Genomic DNA, 21,788 nt, shown 5'->3' on the forward strand with positions numbered 1-21,788 from the left:
CCAGATTCCCTTATTTTGTTTTTCACTTTAGAAAAGAGATGACCTTGCGTCTTTTTAAAGAGCATATTTTCAGTCACCCTCAAGAATTCTCTCAGATCCTCTACTCTCATGGATTATATGCAAGAAGCCATCCAACACGTCCCAAGTATTTACATAATAACAAATCATCCACACTACTTATACAGCATACAGGACTTTATGTATGTATGTATGTAGCTAGCAATACGTATATACAGAAAATATGCTTTCTGGTTCCTCTCTCCCTAGCACTTGCGACAGGAACAGATTCTTAACTGAACCCAACCCGCCTAAAGGAAGAGCAAAGAGTAATTCAAAAACACACCACCCCACCTCTATGAAGAGACACTTTTAGGATGTTGTGTAAGCTCACCTAAAAAACACTCTGCCACTATTTATCCTTCATTCATTTTCTCTGTCAATAAGTTCCAAACAAAGATACTGGACTTGCTTGGGAGTGGCCTCAGTCTGCAGGCTTGCATTTGGTCACATGCTTTCTCCATAGATCCTCTCTGTCTTTCAGTTTGCACTGACCAGTTTATACATCTCTCAGCTTCCCTCTAACGCTCTTGTGAGGTCATCCCACACCTAGATAGTATGAACGCTCACCAGCGCTTAGTTATTGAGAAGGATACATTAGAAATAGGATTGCTTCCAAGTGACCCGCCAGTCGTTCCTCCATCTAACTCATATCAGCACCATGCACTCACCAATTCATGTTTCTTGCGGCTCGCCTCCAACTCCTTCTTTCCCAGCTCCGCTGTCTCCTCCTTCATGTCACGGATCTGCCGCTGTAGGCGTTTATTCTGCTCCTTCTCGCGGTTCTCAGCTGCTAGCCTCTGATCCCTGTCCTCTGTCAATTTCTCCATGTTCTCCTTGAGGCGCGTGGCTAGGCTCTGAGGAGCAGACAGAACAGAGAATGGACATATGATGTCAGAGGTTCACTCAAGGAGCTGAAAAAGAGGGCAATGCTTTAAGAGAGGAGCGGAGGTCTAATATCAGTGAAGCAGCACCAGTGGGCCCTAGGGTCAAGGTTGGAGTAATGATCTAAGCTTGCAGCAGACATCTCTTGGCACAAGGCACATACAAACCATGGACTGAGATACGAGGTCACATCATCTGGAGTGATAACCAGTGCAGCCCATTCTAGGGAGTCCACCACCACGGTGAAGTGTTATGGCATATGGACAGACCAATCAGTCACGGACACAAGATCAGAGGGGTGGCTCTGGTATTTCTCCTTCAACCACAGTTGAGCAAAAAGTGTGAATGATGACAGTACAAGAACACCAAAGAAACCAGGTCCTGCTAATCTAAACACTTCTTCCTGTTCTTTGAGGGGGGATGCAGCAGACACCAGAGTGACAATGCAAAGCTGCTGCTATCTCCACTCTTCTCCTTCAGTCCAAAGCAGGCTATTGTTTTTCATAATTCTCTTGATTCCTGCTTGATATCGTACACAGGTGCTTTGGTGCTAAGGGGAGGACAGATCCTGACAGTGCCGGACAGGCATATCAATATTCATACACAGAGAATAATCACAGCTGCACGCAGCAATTACTCACACACATCATCGCGCTGCAGAGAGCCAAATCCATTCCCCACTGAGCGGTAATGGGAGTAATGAGGCCTGAGCACTGGGAGGGAGCTGGGTATCCCAGGACACGGGGATGAAGGCAGTTTGCCCACTCAGAGAAAGGTAATTAATGCATATTTTACAAAGGGAGAAAATGGGGACGAGCAAGTTGAAAAGCAAATGGAAGGTGAGGAATGCATCTTATCCAGAGTACTGTAGATGACAGCAGCATGTCTACTTGGACAAACGTAGAGGATGATAGCTTGTCAATGCTTAGAATTACGAAGGTGGGTTGCCTCTCAAGAAAATCAGGGATACATCTTGTCTACTCGGGAAAAAAGGTGGCCTTGGCCACTCAAAGAAGAGTGGGGAGGGCAGCTTGCTTTCACTGACAAAGGATGGGAAGAAGGCAGCTGTAGGTCCTTTTACAATTGGTTACTGTTGGGGTTCTCACTGCTGCAGCAAGAACAGGGAGGAGGAGAGAGAGGCTTGATCCAAACTGTAAGAGACTAGCATTAATCTACTTACCTGCTACCAATGACAGTAAAAAGAAGAAAAGCAAAGCTTGTAAATAGGAGGACACTGTTTCTACCTCTGAGTTTGTGTGCCCGTAGTTTATTTTATACTCATCTGTGTGCATGTGTTACATATTTGTATGTGTGCATTTCTATGTTTTTAGGAGAAACGGAAAACTAGAAAGAATCAGAAAACAATGAAGAAAAATAAAACCAGAGGAAAGAAAACAAGAGCGGATTGAAAGGGGAGAGGAAAGAAGATAATAAACACAGATTTACGAAACAGGCAGGAAAAGAGGACAATGAAAGACAACCAATCTGAAGAAAAGAAAATTAGGTGAAGAAAAGTGAAAAAAGAAAAGAAAGATAAAGGTAAAAAGGCCCAGAGGGGAAGAAATTAGGAGAATTAAGAGCATATGGCAAAAGAATTGCAAGAATAAGGAGCATAAGAAGGGAAAACAGCAGAAAAGGTACAACAAGTGAGTAGTAAGGAAAGACAAGAGTAACAAGAATACGGGAAAGAACTGAGATAGTAAAGATAATATGAATGAAAGCAAAAAGAGAAGGGAGTAGGAAAAAGAAGAAACGAAAATAGAATGAAATGAGAAGGAAATAAAGCAAGCAAAACTACAGGCATTAAAGAGGACAACAGAGAATTGGGTCAGGAGCAGAGAGGACCTTGGTCAAGGTTAGCATTATGAATTTGTCCTTCGTAAGGAAAGCTTAAACGAACTAAGACTGAAATTTGTCCAGAGACCACCAGTCTTTTTGTGCACAAAAAATGTCCAGTAATGACCGGAGCTTCTTCTGACGAAGTCTGAACCAAAACAAGTGGAAATGAAGGGTGCAGTTGACAAAAAGGAAAGGGTGTGACCATGATGAAGCAGCTGCAGGACTCGCGAGTCCGAGGTAATTGCATGCCTCCCGGGCAGGTAAAAATGTATTCTGGTCTAAAGAGCTGGGTCAGCCACCAGGTCAATTGGGTCAAGGTTGGAGGTGACTTACTGGCTGCGCTGAGCAGGGCTTCATCCAGGCCACAGCAAGAGTGTCTGTCAGGTCTTTACTGAAGGGCATTAAAGGTTCTGAAGATGAAGGGCAATGTTGCACGATTTTAGTTAGGTTTCCGTTCTTTTCTACAGTAGGCAGTTGCTCCAAACCTCTGCAGTCCTACATACCCCCACAGCAAAAGATGCACCATACTAGGTGGAGAGGGAAGGTGCGAAAGGGGAGCCCAACACCATTTCTGACAAAGTATCAAGATAACTTGTTTTCTGGAGGTCTATATAAAATCCATCATCAATATCGTGAGGGGGCAAATCGTCACCCCTTCTCATTCTTAATGGAGTCTGAGCCGACAGAGCCCCCAGATAGGCACTGAAAGTATTAGTGCTGATGCAGAGGCACTGACAGAACACCTTCCAAAGCTACTTGTTGTGCCTTAGTGATGACACAGCAAGATACTGGCTTAGATATACCCAAACTTGGCTTCAGATCAGATCTGAGACAAGCATCGGGGTTGGATCCCAGGCTGCATCTCTGAAGGTGCAGCTGGTGCCGGCCTGACTGCGACTGACATGGCCTCTGGCAATGGAGTGGATACATGGGGACAGTCATCACTATGGAGGGCCCTGCCAGCAGCAGTCAGACCAGCGGCTTTGGTGGGTGGGGCTTGGTGGATCCATAGGGAGACAGAATCGCCAGAAAGGGCACAGGCATTGCCTCTTTGAAGGTCTGCACTTGCAGTGGAGACAGGGATGGCTGGGGAAGTTGGGGCATATCAGCTCTCACTGCGGAATGGGGTTGGGATTGGTTGACTGGTGCAGATTGAGGGCCTCTAAGCGCCTACTGCACGAACACAAACTCTCACTGCAGTGGGAGCGACAGGGGAAAGACTGCTGTCAGACTTCTTGTGTTGTGCCAAGACTTGTCCTTAGACTTCACCTCAGACTTACCAGTGGTCAGAAGTCTAGATTGGGACTTGCAGCTCCCTCACAATTTGGAGCACGACTGGACCAAAGGTGACATAAAGCTTCTCCTTCCCACTCCCGGGTGGTCTTCAAATGCATCAGAGAACATCTGTCCCGGGACTTTGGATCATGTTTGGATCAAAGAAACCAAGCACAGACATCAATGCTGGGTCAATGCCTGACACTTTCTTCTGGAAAATGTGGCATGGCTTTTCGGGAGAGACATCCTTCGCACACTGTCAGCATAATTAGTCAGGAGAACAGTAAAACATTGAGAAATGTTCAGGAGCAGTGGTCCAGATCCTCTTCGATCAGGATGTAAAAAAAGAACTGACATCAGAGTGCAGGTGTATTGCCTATATATGGCTCGATTTCATCAGTTCCGGAGGCACAGCAATATCACTGCAGAGTTCAATGTTGCAAACTACCAGCACATGGGAGCAAATGTTGGAAAATGTTCCAGATCCAGTTGGGACCTGGAGGACTTCAAAAGGTGGGGAATCTGTGGTAAGAAGTATCCATCAGAAACTGGCTCTGTTTAATAGCATGTTCGCTGGTCTGCATGTGTCGCAGTGCACAATGGGCATTACATCAAGGCATAGTGACAATGAAGTATACAAACTGATATCAACAAAAACTGAAAAGCTGTGTTCCAGCATTTTAACAGAAAAAACATTTTTTATTAAAGTTTTTTTATTAAATATTTTTAGAAGGAGTAATTAAAAAAAGAACATATTCCATTATCGTGTCAAGAACATAACTTGCAATTCAAACAGATATAGGTCAAAATCGAGAAAGAACAGTACCTACTATGCTTAGCCCAATAATCCCCTATGAGACTACCATAAAACACTCGTTCATTCTGCTCTCAAGAATGCTTGAATCTAGTAACATAACTGATCATATACTCTCAAACCCCCCTAGTAAGAGTCAATCCATTCCCACAGTGGTGACCAGATCTGTGTCCCATTTTCCCTAGCTTTCCTGCCCATACATGCGTATATCGCCCCTTTCAGCTAGATATTGCAAGTAGTCTCGCCAACCATTGCTAAACAGACTGAGGATTTTGATCTAACCACGCTGGAGCCACACAAACGCATCACTGCCATCGAAATAAACGCAAAAAACTGGTAAGGCCTTGAAACAATATCAGTATGTAAACCTAAAAGAACTAACTGGGGAGTTAGTGTTATCTAGCTTTTAAGGTATATATCTAAGAACTTCGTTATCTTCCTTTTAAATGGCTCAAGCAGAGAACAGGTACAAAAGATATGACTCAGATGTACCTCAAAATGCCAATACCGCGAGCACCTCGTGCCAGCCGTGCCCCCATTTGGTAATTTTGGCTGGGGTATACTATAGATCAAACCTAGTTTTATCACAATGCGTTTGCAGGCCGGCGGAGCATAGTACTGTTTGAGAAAGTTCCAAAGACTTAAGGAACGAGGGTTCAGATGAGCCTAGCTTCCACTGCCTTTTCTCTTGCTGCTTCTCAGAAGATAGAGAATTCAAAAGACTATAGATTTGACTAATCAAACATTCCTCCCCGCTCTGGACAGTCCGTCAGTTCTACTTTAGAGAAACCCCTAGATCCTCCCTTCCAATAGAGAAAATCGCAGGTTAGTAAATATTTAAAGAATTCTCGCTGTTTAACCTCAAACTTTCCCCGCAGCTCCTCAAAAGAGATTATACCATCACCTGAATAGAAATCTCCCAGTCGCTTTAATCCCAGTCTTTCCCAGGTACACACAACCTTCCCTAAATATTTCTGAGAGTGTGAAGTTCCTTTGTAAAGAGGTATAATAGTTTAGCGTCCCAACCCTACCTTCCTGCGCAATGCAGTTCAAATCTTGTAAGAAGCAGCATTGAGTCCTGAATCGTACTTTTTTTTTAAATAATAGCTTGGCTCCATTTGCTTTAAAAGACAGCCCAAGCGTATTCTCCAATCAAAAGCTCATAAATAGATGTTAATACACTACCTATCTCTCCTTCCGGCCCATCCCATCACCCCCCTACACTAATATACACATATATTGAAGTGCTGATGACCGAAAATAAAGTTTAAAATACGGGACAGCCCATCCCTCTCTTTCTCTCGAAGCATTAGATATTTCAGGGATCTTCTAGATTCAGCGAGTGACCAAATAAATCTACTGGCCAATTCCTACAGGGCCTTGAACCAGCAATATTCAAATTGACCCTGAAATAATACAGTACGTTCGGGAGAAACAGCATTTTAATAATGTTGGAGCAGTCGACAACAGACAAGTGCAAATTATCCATCCTGCAAAACTCAGTTTTGGCCTTCTGAATGACAGGGGCTATACTGGTCTCTACCAGCTGATCTAAATCTGCCGTAATTATAACCCCCAAATATATATCCTTCTCAACCACCCGTGCGTCATTAAATCATGCATTTTTATTAACCACAACTTGGGTTTTTTCTTGATTCAAAGACTACCCTGAGAACTTCCCAAATATAGCAGCCTCAATCTCTTTCAAGGCCTTTTCAGGGTCAGATGTAATAATTACCACGTTGTCTGTGTATGCCAAAACCTTGGTAACTCATCCCTGGAATCGCACTGGTGCTATCAGATAGTTAGATTTCCGTCTCCTCAAAAGGGGATCAATATATAAGACAAAGAGGAGAACATGGGCACCCTTGCCTAGTACCTTTCTGGACCTGCATTTATCCAGGCTGCCCTTCATCAAGACTGCACGCCCCTCCGTTATCTGTACTCTAGCAGTGGGTTTATAATAAACTGCCCTTACCGTGCTTATAAAGCTCTTTCCGATCCAAGACCACCACGTGGCCGCCCATAAGAAATCCTAGGAGACCCTATCAAACACATTCTCTGCGTCTAATAAAATTAACGCCATAGGGTATCCCGCATAGGCTGCTGCATCGAAGACCGTAATAGCCCTCCAGATATGATCGACAGTCCTGAAATACACCCATCTTGCCATGGTGACACCACCCCTCCAATAACTCGACTTAACCTCAAGGCCAAAACTTTCTAATATAGTTTATTGTCGCTATTGATTAGCATGATTGGCCTATAGGACCCGGGCTCCTGCTGTGGTTCCCCTTCTTCAAGAAGACCACAATATTTGCCATTGACCATGATTCTGGAGCCAACGGCTCTTTCTGAACCTGCAAAAACAGTTCAGCCAAAACTAACCTAAGTGAGGGGAAAAAAACCTTATAAAACTATATTGGAATTATTTTAGTACCTGCTGCTTCTTTGTGGCTGAAGCTTTTAAAGCAGCATCAATTTCGTCCACTGAAATAGGAGAGACCAACATATCCCGATCGTCCACCCATTTATACTAGGAGAAGGAGAATCTAAATAGTGACATCTACTCTGATTTAATCACTGTTCATCTTGATACAGCCTTTCGTAAACTCCTGGAAAACTTGCCTAATTCCACCTCTATCTTTTACCAGTTGTCCCTGGTTGTCCCTAATTTCAGCAAATTCTCCTCTGCCTAGATCTAATGCCCAGTAGATGCCTCACCCATTTGCTAAGTTCATGGCACTCACACTTTCGGACTACAAACGCCTCTGCGGCTTACCTTAAAGAAATGTCAGTAATTGATGTCTTAGTAACCGCTACAGCAAGCTGGACTTCCTCCAAGTCACTCCCCTCGATGGAATCCATAAATTAATTGAGTTTCTGCCTCTTCTAATACCCTATATATAACATTTTCTGTCTACTCTGGCTAAAACTGAGCATCTTCCCTCCTACACCGGCCTTAAATGCATCCCAGACCACGCTGGGGGCAGCACTCCCTCTGTTAACAATAAAGAACTTCAAAATCCAACTGTTCATATGCGGAACATACTCCGCATCCAAGAGCAGTGCCCTTTTAAATGTCTAATTATATTGCATCCTGTCTGAGTCCCTCAGGCGGATCTCCAGAACCAGGGGTTATGACCAGATATAACCCCTGGGAATTTCTTACACTCTTGCAGCAGAGTGCGGGATATAAAAAAAAATCATGAAGTCGGAAGTGTTTTTGGTGTGGCCCGGAAAAAAACCCATAAAACTAGGATCAGGAAATTAAATGTTATACCATGCACCAGTCAATCTGTAATCCTTCCCCAGTTGCACCAACGATCTGAATATTTTAGGCATCCTAGCCGAATAGGCATTAACCCCTGCCTCTAAATGCCCTCCCACCATATTGATATTAAAATCCCCTGAGAATATAATCTGGGTCGGCCAGAGCTTCAGATCACTTGTTAACCATTCGAAAACTGCAGGCTCGTCCAGAGTCTACCCATAGATTGAACATAAAGTGAAGGAACCATTTGTACTATGATATTCAGCAATTGCCCATCACCCAAATCTATCGGCTGAGCTATGTCTAAAACAGGACATTTGCCGTCGGGCCAAAATTGACACTCTCCGTGTCCAGACTCCTTGCATAGTTCCCACTACCAGTGAAAAACCCAGAGTCTCAAGTAAATGCCTCCTGGTTCCCTCGGTGTGCATTTTTTGAAGGCACAAAATATCTGCCCATAAATCTTTTAAATTGAGGGCTACCTTCTGTCTTTTGGTGCTATCATTCAATCCACATATATTAATAGTTGCTATACGTAACTGTGTCATTAGTGTTTGTGTGAGCCAAGACAGAGCCACACCAGTAAGCACCCGTACACAGACTGCCCTGCCACCCAATGCTCCTGGGTTCTGAAAAACCTGACACCCTTTTGTCACACATACTCATACTCAACTCCTCTTGTGCAAGAACCCTACTTCCCTACACCCCATCCTCTACCCCCACCCCGCCTACCATCCACCCAGTGAGTCTACCCCACCCCGCCAAACTTCTGACGCAGTCAGACCTCCCCACCCCCCAAGGACTGAGCAATGACTCCCAGGATTGGTCCCGCCACCACTCACCTCAACTTGAGTAGTCAATACCATGCAATATGGTTCAATACAATGACTGACCAGCGGAAGTCTGTCTAAAGAGCATAACAATAATGCCCGATGTTGGCCTCAAATCCTAAACCTGCCTCTGTCAGACCATTTTTTAATTCCAATGTACAGCATACATTGTATAAATCATGTGCATCCCCAAGAAATATTCAGATAAAACACTAAACCACTCGTCCTGAGACCCCCAAAACCAATGTCAGCCCTCCATTAAATTCTGATAAAATTTTTGATCAGGGAGTATATTCAAGCGTTTAACCATACTAGCTGCTAGCTTCCTGCTGACAGCTCTTTCAGATATTCCTTGGCTTTGATTTCAGAAGTGAAGGAGCTTATCTTGCATGGCAGAAGTCAGGTCTTATGAAAAAGAATAATCTGTTGAGGCTCCGCCTTGCATCCGGACGGGTTTATTCGTAGATGGCCTGTGTGAGCAAGTAGTTACCAAAATAGACCTAGATTGCCCTTGGTCTGTGATGTTGATTCTTGCTTCCTGAGCACTGGGAGAAATCAATGCACTCTTTGTTCTTCCAACACCCAGTTCCAGGAGGTCATCTTGGGGAATGCACCCTTGAGGAGATATAGCAAGAAAGCCCGAATACCATTGCCTTCAGCTACCTCAGTGATCCCCAGGAATCTAAGGTTGTTCCGTCGTTGTCTATTTTCAAAGTCTTCTAACTTCCACATAACATCCACCAACTAAGAATCATGAACCTCTGTCCAAACTTTAGGGGCCACAACATTTATTTTGTGCACCACAGCCCTGTCTTCCATAGTAGAAATCCCTTCACTGATTTCTGTGCACATCTTAATTATTTTTCTAACTACTCCCGGCAATTGTTTTGTTGATACCCGAGCTCTACGGTTGTTATTGCAGGATTTTTATTGTAGCTATTTTATCGAATTGTATATAAGGCTCAATGCCGGTCCATTTGAATCCATAACCTGGGTACTACACTTGGGTTCTACGGAAGGAGCCAATACCTGCTGCTCCTGCACCCCATGAACCTCCCTGTAAACATGCTGCATCACCTAATAGTCCCACTTAAGAGAATATGAAGGGCGCGGACTTTTGCCTCATCCCTTGGATTGGGGTTTAGATTTCTTCCTTCGTCTGACCCTTCTGACTGTGTTATATGCCCCCTCGACGTGTCCCGCACATGGATTGTCTAATAAGCTTGAAGTACTGGCCCCAGTGACTAATGACTGCAAATCATCCAAATCGCTTACCGTAGTGTTGGGTGCATCAGTCTCATCTGTGAGGGTGAAAAATGTATTGCCTTGGTCCAAAGGCTCTAGTCCCACCACAGCTACCTTGTTCCCTTTTATGCCACCCTGCATGCCCAGAGAAGTCTGGGGGACAATTCCTGTATGGCCATTCCTTTCACCCCCCTCAACCAGAAGATACCTCGGCAGCATGCAGGAGATCCTGCCCTTTCTCCAGATGTCATGCTTGGTTCCGCCAGCCCTCCCCTCTTGTTACTGAATACATCCATCCTTGCCCACAGCGCGACATGCGATAATGTAGATTATCTTGTAAGTTATCCTCTGCACCGGGGCTGTGATTGGTTTGAGAGGGCTGGTAAATGCCATGTAGACTATCCTTGCATGACTGGCCTGCAGCCTGAGATACCATCTGAGATGTAGTAGTGCTGCCATTATTCCCGATTCCATCAACCCCGACCACAGCCATGGCTTCCAAAGTGTTTGCTGCCTCCAAAACCCCTTCCACTGGGATTCCGGTCTTTCCAGTGCTTCCCCCTTCTACCTCAGGTAAAGCTTCTGCCACAAGAGTAAAGCCTGTGTCCGGCGTGGTGGCTGCTGTGAAATAGCCAGTGATCATTGCTTGGGGGTTTACACAGTTAGAAGCCGTTGTGTTTCCTGCGAGGGAGCCTTTCTCTGAATCAGGCCAAGAGACTAAGCCTGACCCAATGCGTTTTTAGTCCCGAACAACCGCGGTCCCTTTTCAAACGGGTCTGACCTCCTCTGCACCAGTCAGGATTGGTCTCCTCCGCCCAATCCAGGCTATCCTCACTCCTTTCGATGGCATAGTTAAAACAAAAAAATTGCCAGTGCGACAGCCAATAGGGGGTCTGAGCCTCTTCACGCATTCCAAAACAACTGAGCCAAAAACGCCCTGTGAACCATTCATACTACTCGGAATGCCTCATAGGGTGCCCAAACCACAACAAACAAAAAATACCAAGCTTCCCCAGTCAGCTGTTTCACCCTCTGGCCGTCAGCCTGCATGCCGCGTCAATTACCGAAGTGGACTCTCTTGCCCCTGGTCTAATGCTAGACCGTACTGTTGCAGCCGAGCGGAGCGGCCACTAGGTACCCCTAAGTGGTAGCCATCTTGCTTCCCCATAATTTTTTTTATTTAAAGTGTTAATTGCATAAGTCTACCATTCTTCTAAAACATACAAAAGTATACAATCAAACTGCATGTTTGAGCGTACATGCACAAATAGAAAGCAGAGCTGTGTGCATATTAGCCAACCAGCTGGAAGAAGTGAGGAATTATTATTACCAGTGTGAGGTGGCAAAAGGCATTAAAACAGTAAACTAACTTCACACTCCCCCTAAAATGATGCCTTAAGAGTAGCCATGACTTTACATTTCTGCGTCTTTCATTAAGTATGTTGGCGTGTAGTTGAAAGAAGTGGAATTTAGTGGGTTGTACTCAATTCAAATTGCTTGCTTTTTCCTAGTCTAATGGCACTGCAGTTCTATGTGAACATTTGGCATTTCATACCTCTGACTACTGCCTTTCTGATGCATACTTCTACATGCTGATTCCTCATCTTTCTAATCTACCTAGTTACCAGACTGGATTTGGCAACTCTTTGTAACAGTTCCTGAGCACCGTAAGGTGGTGCCTTTAGCCTCCTTTGTGACTTTGTCCCTTCTCAGTACATGTAGAGACAGAGCAGGATATAGGCCGCTGCACACTAACAAGTGATTCTCTTTCACCATCCCATTTTATGCAGAACTGAAGTTCTGCAACCAACTACCGTTTTCAGTTTCCTTACTGCAGGTTTTTTAAAAACCTTTGACACTGTGCAGACATCCCTCCCCAACAAAAATACCCAACAACATGCTTTAAACCATGCTACGCTTGCTGCAAGCAGATGTCAGCCAGGGACCACAGAATGTCAGTACCAAACACAAATCCATGTCCTGTGACAAATGCTCCCTGGGGCAGCTCAAGCCCATCTAGAAGTGAAAAGCCAAACACAAAGTGGACAAACATAAGCAAGGTCATTCACACTGTAGGTCGCTGGGTCATTCTCATTCACCAATCTCACGTCCAAGACAAGCCTGAAAGAGAAGCCTCAACTAAAATAAGTCAAAGCAAAGCTCTTTGCCCTTCCAATGCCTCTGCTCAAGGAAGAGTGTCTCAGTTGATGCTCAAATGGACCAACTCTGGCTTCAGTGTCTGAGTTGGATATGATTCTTGTTCTACAACAGATTTCAGTCTTCAGTTAGGTCATGCTGCAACTCTTAAGGGTGGTTCCAGATCCATCTGGCATACTGTTAGGCCCTGCGGATCCATCAGAACCTCCAGTCTTTCTTCCACTGGCAGGTCCTTTCTCCGGAGGAGACTGGCACCATTCGATTTCAGCTATGATACAGGCATTGATTCCCCCTCACAGAATCCACAGGTGCTCTCAGGTAAGATAAAAGGATAAATACACTGATTCAAGGAGTGTGTATTGCTTAGAAAGAAAGCAAGCCCCTCAGGGAAAATACAGAGCAAGAAGAATTTTATGTTCCCATCCGCTGCTGTCTAGAAGGCTTTACAGTTATCAGGAGGTATACCCACTGTGATCCAGGTGGCTTTCAGGAATCTGCTACATACCACTGATAACAGGGCAGGTGCTGATGTCCGCCACTGCTAGCATCTGGGGAGCTTCAACTGAGCTTCTCTGTGCAGTCACACATGCTTAAGTCTGTCTTTAGTCTAGGATGTCTCTTCAGGCATTTTAACTCTCCGCAGATGCCAAGAAGCCTAGCTTTGTGTCAGTTTAGAGAGGTAAAACATTACTTTCTTTCACTTGTTGGCATAAAGGAGAACTTTAGGAACTGGATGCAGTGCCAGCTAGATCAACACACACATCTCAGATCTCTCCTGACACTGAACGCAGCATGGAAACCTTGCTTTAAGTCCAGTATAGATTCCATGAATACACTCAGCACAGATTGTGGGTCAAAAAACTAACATTTTTGAATGAAAACTACTCTGTCCATTTTACACATACCAATTTACTACAAACTAATGCCTCTGCTTTACATCCTTTGCTGAAGGTAGATTGTATGGGATGTCTGAGGAAGGGGTTCTCTCTCTCCCCTTGTGCACACATCCCATTCACATCTTTAGCAACTAAACGTTTTTCCACATATATTGCCTCACTGATCACAGCTGTTCCATGCTTTTCATGAATAATAATCTTAACATGTCTTCCTTTATTCAGAGGAGGCAGGGGCATCTCTTGGGAGTCCAATCAACACTGACATACACAGAATACGTGGCTTTTGAAAAAGATAGCAACACAAAAGGATGATGGACGGAGTGCTGAACAATGCAAACACTCACCCCCAGTCACAGATCTGGGTTTAATCCATCATTCTTTTGCTCACCATGCCACCCCAGTTTGGACCCAGCCATATGCAAATCAGTCCTCATGGGAACAGTCCAGCCCGAACTGCCAGGCCAGGTCCTCCCAGGACCGGAAACAAGCATCCAAGGACCGGTTTCAGGGTATCAGGCTAGCTTGAATCCAATGGCACAGTGCGCACAGGACCCATGTCTGGGCATACCCTTCCCACTTAGGGCAACTTTAGCAACACAAAAGGATGGTGGACAGAGTGCTGAACAATGCAAACACTCACCACCAGTCACAGATCTGGGTTTAAGCCATCCTTCTTTTGCTCAATATGCCACCCCAGCTTGGACCCAGCCATATGCAAATCAGTCTTGACCCTGTTTGAAAAGTTTCAACGTCCATTATTTTATTTCGTTTTGTGATGTTGCTTTGTGTGCCCTAAGTGGCAGGGGTATGCCCAGATGTGGGTCCCTTGCCTGCTGCGCCACTGGATTCAATCTTGCCTGGCTGATGAAGAGTGATACCCTGGAACTGGTCCCAGGATGCTTGTTTCCTGTCCAGGAAGGACCTGGCCTAGCAGTTCAGGCTGGACTGTTCCCATGGGGAACAGGGTCAAGACTGATTCGCACATGGCTGGGTCCAAACTGGGGTGAAGTGGCGAGCAAAATAGCGATGGATTAAATCCAGATCTGTGACTGGGGGTGATTGTTTGAAAAGTTTCAACACTCCGTCCATCATTTTATTTTGTTTTGCGATGTTGCTTTGTGCGCCCTAAGTGGGGGGGGTATGCCCAGACGTGAGTCCCTTGCTCGCTGCACCACTGGATTCAAGCTAGCCTGGCTGATGAAGGGTGATACCCTGAAACCGGTCTCAGGATGCTTGTTTCCTGTCCAGGGAGGACCTGGCCTAGCAGGTCGGGCTGGACTGTTCCCATGGGGAACAGAGTCAAGACTGATTTGCATGTGGCTGGGTCCAAACTGGGGTGACGTGGGAAGCAAAATAACGATGGATTAAACCCAGATCTGTGACTGGGGGTGAGTGTTTGAAAAGTTTCAACACTCCGTCCATCATTTTATTTTGTTTTGTGATGTTGTTTTGAAGAAGATAGCCAGACGCGTTTTAAAATGGGGGTTACAGCAGGTCCACATCTTAGCCAAGCTCCCATCCCCTATGCTACTAAATAACAAAATACTCACTGCCACAACCACCATTACGACACTCGTGGCACAGCAGCTAACAACTTTTACCAGGGAAAAGTTAGTGTTTAATACAGAAGTGTATCAGGACTGGATGTATTTCTGAAAACAGTTGCATCAAGTAATGACATCAGACTACCCAAACTTGAACACTCACTAGTGTGGGAGTGCAGGCTGTGCACTAAATGCTAATTGACCACAAAACACCCCTTTATCTGTGAGTGTCAGGTAGGGGATAAAAATCACATGTGTCCAAGAGTCTCAAAGCTCTGGACACTCTCATAGTGCCTCAAAATAAAGAGAGTTAAAACAGAGCTGCTGTTGGTCATCAATTAATACATGTCTAAACTCTCTTGATCAACCCAGTACTAGCTAAAAGTAAAAACAATTAGCAAAGTCTTGACTATGCTAGATCTGTTGGCTTTGCAATGTTCTAGCCATGTTGTGCAACTTTTTTTTTTTTTTACAAAACTTTTATATTTATTTATAAATATGGTTTTATTTGATATCATACTTAATACAATAATATTATATTACCACTGTATTATAACATTTCGATACCAAGATATGGCTGTTACTGTGTACTATGGTATGGTATTGCCTGTCATTACAGTATGGTATGGTCTGTCTGGCACTGTATAGTACAGTATGGAAGGGCCTCTCATTATATAGAATGACCTATCATTGTATACTGTAGTATGGTATGTCTTGTCATTGTATAGTCTAGCATGGTATACCCTGTAATTGTATGGTATGGAATGATATGGCCTGTCACTGTATAGTATGGTATAATGGGTCACTCTATGGTATGGTATTGCCTGTCATTGTATAATATGGTATTGCTTGTCTTTGTATTGTATTACCACTTTAAGTTGGTGGTAAACTGCGAATATTTTGTTACTGCATTCCGGTCACAAAACATTCATACATTTCCCTGCGATTCGCTATTAGGAAGGGATGTCCTTAACACGTCCCTTCCTACTACTGACTTGCTAACCTAATATTGCCATTCAGTAATAGGTTACTGAATCACAAAATAGGGTTAGTACATGTCAAATGGTTATTTGCAATCGCAAACGGCCTGCTTCTCCGTTTGTGACAGCTAAAACCTTTTGTACATGTGGCCCAGAGATTCTTTTGTTACTGTGTAGTTCATAAGTTATAATTGTAATCTAGCACAGTGAGCTACGAACTGCCATCAAGGAGCTGCATGCAAACTGCATGGTACAAGTTAGAAAGTTATGTTTTTTAACTCAGTCTTTCATTATCCTGATGCTGCTAAAAAGGTTTGTTTGTGTAGAAATAAATTCTTATTACTAAAGTCAACACTGTGTTATGTTCTAAATACTGAATTTGTGCTTCTCCAGACAAAGCACTCTTAGAAAATGCCTACCAGTATAGATGATATGTGAATCATACACCTTATAGTCCCTTTTGCCTGATGTAACATTTTCTATACACTGATTTAGACACAAATGACTGTCTCTGTATATGTGTAATGTGGGTGCTCCGACACACTACTCTGGTATGAAAGATGTTACAAAACAAATGAAATCCATGTGACAGAGAGGCTTTGGAGAGATGAGAGGCACTTAAGGTTTAACTTCATTTCCCCAACAAATATTTATGTAAAAAGCTTTCTTAGATCTTATGTTCCTAACAAATAAATACAGTAATCGCTTGGGCAATGTAGACTCCGACCTGAGGATTCAACATTCCGAAATAAAATCAGACATTGAAAAATTAGTCGCCAAGATGCAGCACCAACCTTCCCATTAAAATACATTGATTTTTGCATATTTTTCCAATATAAAATAATAACATCTTTGGTAATTCAAGTATTTGTTTGGTGTTTACTTGTTTGTGTATTTTTTGTGGAGCTACTGTTTTAATGTTTGAAATTTAAATTGTACAACCTGCTTGGGGGTCCTCGGCTTCCAATAGTGATTAATTTTCGGTCATCACGAGTCGAAAGTTTGGGAAATGGTTTAGGCTATCATTTTACAGTAAGGTGTGTCATGGTATGGTATGGCCTGTCATTGTATATCATGGTATTGTATGTGTCATGGTCCATACCATACTATGCAATAAAAGGACATACATACCAAACTATTGTCACACCACATACCATTATCACACATTACCACACTATACAATGACAGACCATACAATACTATAGGGCAGGCCATATCATTATACAATTACAGGCCATACTATACAATTCAACAAAATGCCATACAATGCAATGACAGGCCATACCATTTCAGACCATACTATAGTATACAATGATGGGCCACACCATACAATACGATCCCATACTGTATAATGACATGCCATACCATCCTACGACAGGCCATACCACCTTGTTACTGTATGGTATGGTCTAGTATGTCATTGTATAGTATGGTGTGGTATGGCTTGTCAGTGTACAATATGGTATGGTCATATCATGTGGTACAATGTCAAGTCAAGCCAAACCATACAATTACAGGCCATACAATACTGTACCATACTATACAATAACAGGTCACACCATCCCATCCCATACAACACTATACAATAACATGGCATGTCGTACTATAGCATACATGACAGCCTATACTATACCCTGTCCAGTCATGCAAAACCATACAATAACAGGCCATACCATACTGTGCTATAGCATGAATTAACAGAACACACCATACATACCATCCCATACAACACTTTACAAAGACAGACCATATCATACTATAGTATACAAGGACAGCCTATACTATGCCTTACTTAACAATGATGCCATACTATACACTACAATGGCTGTCCATACAATACCATACACTGACAGGCCATATCATATATTACCATAATATACGACAAGCCATACTGTACAATGATAGGCCATATATTGTTTGGTATGGAATAGGCTGTCATTGTATGGTTAAGTATGGCCTGTAATGGCACGTTATAGTTTGTTGTATGGTATGGCCTTTCATTGTATAGTAATGAGCAGTATGGTCTGTCAATGTAGATTATAGTATACTATGGCCTGTCATTTTATAGTACGGCGTTGTGAGAAAGTAGCCTCTTTCTAGCCTTGTTACCCCCACTTTTGGCCTGTTTGTGAGTATATGTCAGGGTGTTTTCACTGTCTCACTGGGATCCTGCTAGCCAGGGCCCAGTGCTCATAGTGAAAACCCTATGTTGTCAGTATGTTTGTTATGTGTCACTGGGACCCTGCTAGCCAGGACCCTAGTGCTCATAAGTTTGTGGCCTATATATATGTGTTCCCTGTGTGATGCCTAACTGTCTCACTGATGCTAACCAGAACCTCAGTGGTTTTGCTCTCTCTGCTTTCCAAGTTTGTCACTAACGGGCTAGTGACCAATTTCACCAATTTACATTGGCATACTGGTACACCCATATAATTCCCTAGTATATGGTACTGAGGTACCCAGGGTATTGGGGTTCCAGGAGATCCCTATGGGCTGCAGCATTTATTTTGCCACCCATATGGAGATCTGACAATTCTTACACAGGCCTGCCAGTGCAGCCTGAGTGAAATAACGTCCACGTTATTTCACAGCCATTTACCACTGCACTTAAGTAACTTATAAGTCACCTATATGTCTAACCTTCACCTGGTGAAGGTTGGGTGCAAAGTTACTTAGTGTGTGGGCACCCTGGCACTAGCCAAGGTGCCCCCACATCGTTCAGGGCAAATTCCCCGGACTTTGTGAGTGCGGGGACACCATTACACATGTGCACTATACATAGGTCACTACCTATGTATAGCGTCACAATGGTAACTCCGAACATGGCCATGCAACATGTCTAAGATCATGGAATTGAGACAATTCCATGATCCCCCGGGTCTCTAGCACAGAACCCGGGTACTGCCAAACTGCCTTTCCGGGGTCTCCACTGCCGCTGCTGCTGCCAACCCCTCAGACAGGTTTCTGTCCTCCTGGGGTCCAGGCAGCCCTGGCCCAGGAAGGCATAACAAAGGATTTCCTCTGAGAGAGGGTGTAACACCCTCTCCCTTTGGAAATAGGTGTGATGGCTGGGGAGGAATAGCCTTCCCCGGCCTCTGGAAATGCTTTGATGGGCACAGATGCTGCCCATCTCTGCATAAGCCAGTCTACACCGGTTCAGGGATCCCCCAGCCCTGCTCTGGCGCGCAACTGGACAAAGGAAAGGGGAGTGACCACTCCCCTGATCTGCACCTCCCAGGGGAGGTGCCCAGAGCTCCTCCAGTGTGCCCCAGACCTCTGCCATCTTGGAAACAGAGGTGTTGCTGGCACACTGGACTGCTCTGAGTGGCCAGTGCCAGCAGGTGACGTCAGAGACTCCTTCTTATAGGCTCTTACCTCTCTTAGTAGCCAATCCTCCTTCCTAGGTAGCCAAACCTCCTTTTCTGGCTATTTAGGGTCTCTGCTTTGGGTAATTCTTCAGATAACGAATGCAAGAGCTCACCAGAGTTCCTCTGCATCTCCCTCTTCACCTTCTGCCAAAGAATCGATCGCTGACTGCTCAGGACGCCTGCAAAACCGCAACAAAGTAGCCAGACGACTACTAGCAACCTTGTATCGCTTCATCCTGCCGGCTTTCTCGACTGTTTCCAGGTGGTGCATGCTCTGGGGGTAGCCTGCCTCCTTTCTGCACCAGGAGCTCTGAAGAAATCTCCTGTGGGTCGACGGAATCTTCCCCCTGCAACCGCAGGCAACAAAAGACTGCATCACCGGTCCTCTGGGTCCCGTCTCAGCACGACGAGCGTGGTCCCTGGAACTCAGCAACTCTGTCCAAGCGACTCCCACAGTCCAGTGACTCTTCAGTCCAAGTTTGGTGGAGGTAAGTCCTTGCCTCCCCACGCTAGACTGCATTGCTGGGTACCGCGTGATTTGCAGCTGCTCCGGCTCCTGTGCACTCTTCCAGGATTTCCTTCGTGCACAGCCAAACCTGGGTCCCAGACACTCTAACCTACAGTGCACAACCTTCTGAGTTGTCCTCTGGCGTCGTGGGACTCCCTTTTGTGACTTCTGGTGGACTCCGGTTCACTCCTCTTCTAAGTGCCTGTTCCGGTACTTCTGCGGGTGCTGCCTGCTTCTGTGAGGGCTCCCTGACTTGCTGGGCACCCCCTCTGTCTCCTCATCCAAGTGGCGACATCTTGGTCCCTCCTGGGCCACAGCAGCATCTAAAAACCCTAACCGCGACCCTTGCAGCTAGCAAGGCTTGTTTGCGGTCTTTCTGCGTGGGAACACCTCTGCAAGCTTCTTCACGACGTGGGACATCCATCCTCCAAAGGGGAAGTTCCTAGTCCTCTTCGTTCTTGCAAAACACTAAGCTTCTTCCATCCGGTGGCAGCTTCCTTGCACCCTCAGCTGGCATTTCCTGGGCTCCTGCCCACTCTCGACACTGTCACGACTCTTGGACTTGGTCCCCTTGTCTTACAGGTACTCAGGTCCGGAAATCCACTGTTGCATTGCTGGTGTTGGTTTTCCTTGCAGAATCCCCCTATCACGACTTCTGTGCTCTCTGGGGGTTGTAGGTGCACTTTACACCTACCGTACAGGGTCTTGGGGTGGTCTATTTTTCTAACCCTCACTGTTTTCTTACAGTCCCAGTGACCCTCTACAAGCTCACATAGGTTTGGGGTCCATTCGTGGTTCGCATTCCACTTTTGGAGTATATGGTTTGTGTTGCCCCTATACCTATGTGCTCCTATTGCAATCTATTGTAACTTTACACTGCTTGCATTACTTCCTTTTCCTATTACTGCATAATTTTGGTATTGTGTACATATATCTTGTGTATATTTGGCATCCTCATACTGAGGGTACTCACTGAGATACTTTTGGCATATTGTCATAAAAATAAAGTACCTTTATTTTTAGTATATCTGTGTATTGTGTTTTCTTATGATATTGTGCATATGACACCAGTGGTATAGTAGGAGCTTTACATGTTTCCTAGTTCAGCCTAAGCTGCTTTGCCATAGCTACCTTCTATCAGCCTAAGCTGCTAGAAACACCTCTTCTACACTAATAAGGGATAACTGGACCTGGCACAAGGTGTAAGTACCTCTGGTACCCACTACAAGCCAGGCCAGCCTCCTACAGGCGTGTCATGGGATGGTATGACGTAGTATGGCTTGTCATTGTATATTTTGGTATGGCATGGTTTACAGTTGTATATTATGGCTTGATCTGTCATTGTATAATATAGCATGGTACGGTTTGGCCTGTCATTGATTAGTATGGTATGGTATAGCCAGTTATTGTATACTATGCCATGGAATGGCCTGTCACTGTAAAGAAAGGTATAGTATGTATAGTACGGTATCATGCGGCCTGTCTTATATAGTAAGCCATAGCTTGGCTTGCCACTGTATTCCATGGTAGGCTATGATATGACATGATCTGTCATTATATGGCATGATATGGTATGTTATGGCCTGTCATTGTATGATGTGGTGTGACCTATTATACATTATGTTATCGTATAGTCTGTCATTGTATAGTAAAGTACAGAATGGCCAGTCATTGAACAATATTTTATGGCCTATTGAACAGTAAGGTATGGCATGACCTGCTATGGTAATATTGCATGGTCTGTCATTGTATAGTAAGGTTAAATATGGTTTGTAATTTTATAGTAAGGCATACCATGGTATGGTATGGCCTGTCACCGTATATTGTGTATGACCTGTCTTTGTATAGTATGACATGGTCTGTAATTGTGCAGTATGGTGTATCCGGTCATTGATTAGTATGGTACAATATTGTCTATCATTGTAGAGTATAGTATGGAATAACCTGTAGTATAATGTGCTGTCACTTATAGAATGGTATTGTATGTTATGGCCTGTCAATGTATAGTATGGTATGACCTGTCATTATCAACTATGTATGGTATAGTGTGGCATGGCCCGTCATACTATAGTATAGTACAGTATGGCCTGTCCTTGTAAGTTAAGGTATGGTATGG

The 21,788-nt window shown here is 44.4% G+C and overlaps 1 protein-coding gene across 11 annotated transcripts in view; it reads right to left on the reverse strand.

The window, feature by feature from the left end:
• Nucleotides 1–21,788, reverse strand: part of MYO18A (myosin XVIIIA) — an 805,500-nt gene that overhangs the window by 96,267 nt on the left and 687,445 nt on the right. For all 11 annotated transcript variants that reach the window (XM_069226228.1, XM_069226223.1, XM_069226221.1 and 8 more), the window contains one exon: nt 729–914. In XM_069226228.1, coding sequence (XP_069082329.1) covers nt 729–914 — 186 coding nt within the window. The remainder of the gene's footprint in view (nt 1–728; nt 915–21,788) is intronic.

This window comes from Pleurodeles waltl, chromosome 3_1 (genome assembly GCF_031143425.1).
Source record: "Pleurodeles waltl isolate 20211129_DDA chromosome 3_1, aPleWal1.hap1.20221129, whole genome shotgun sequence".
In the NCBI taxonomy this organism is placed as follows: Eukaryota; Metazoa; Chordata; class Amphibia; order Caudata; family Salamandridae; genus Pleurodeles; species Pleurodeles waltl.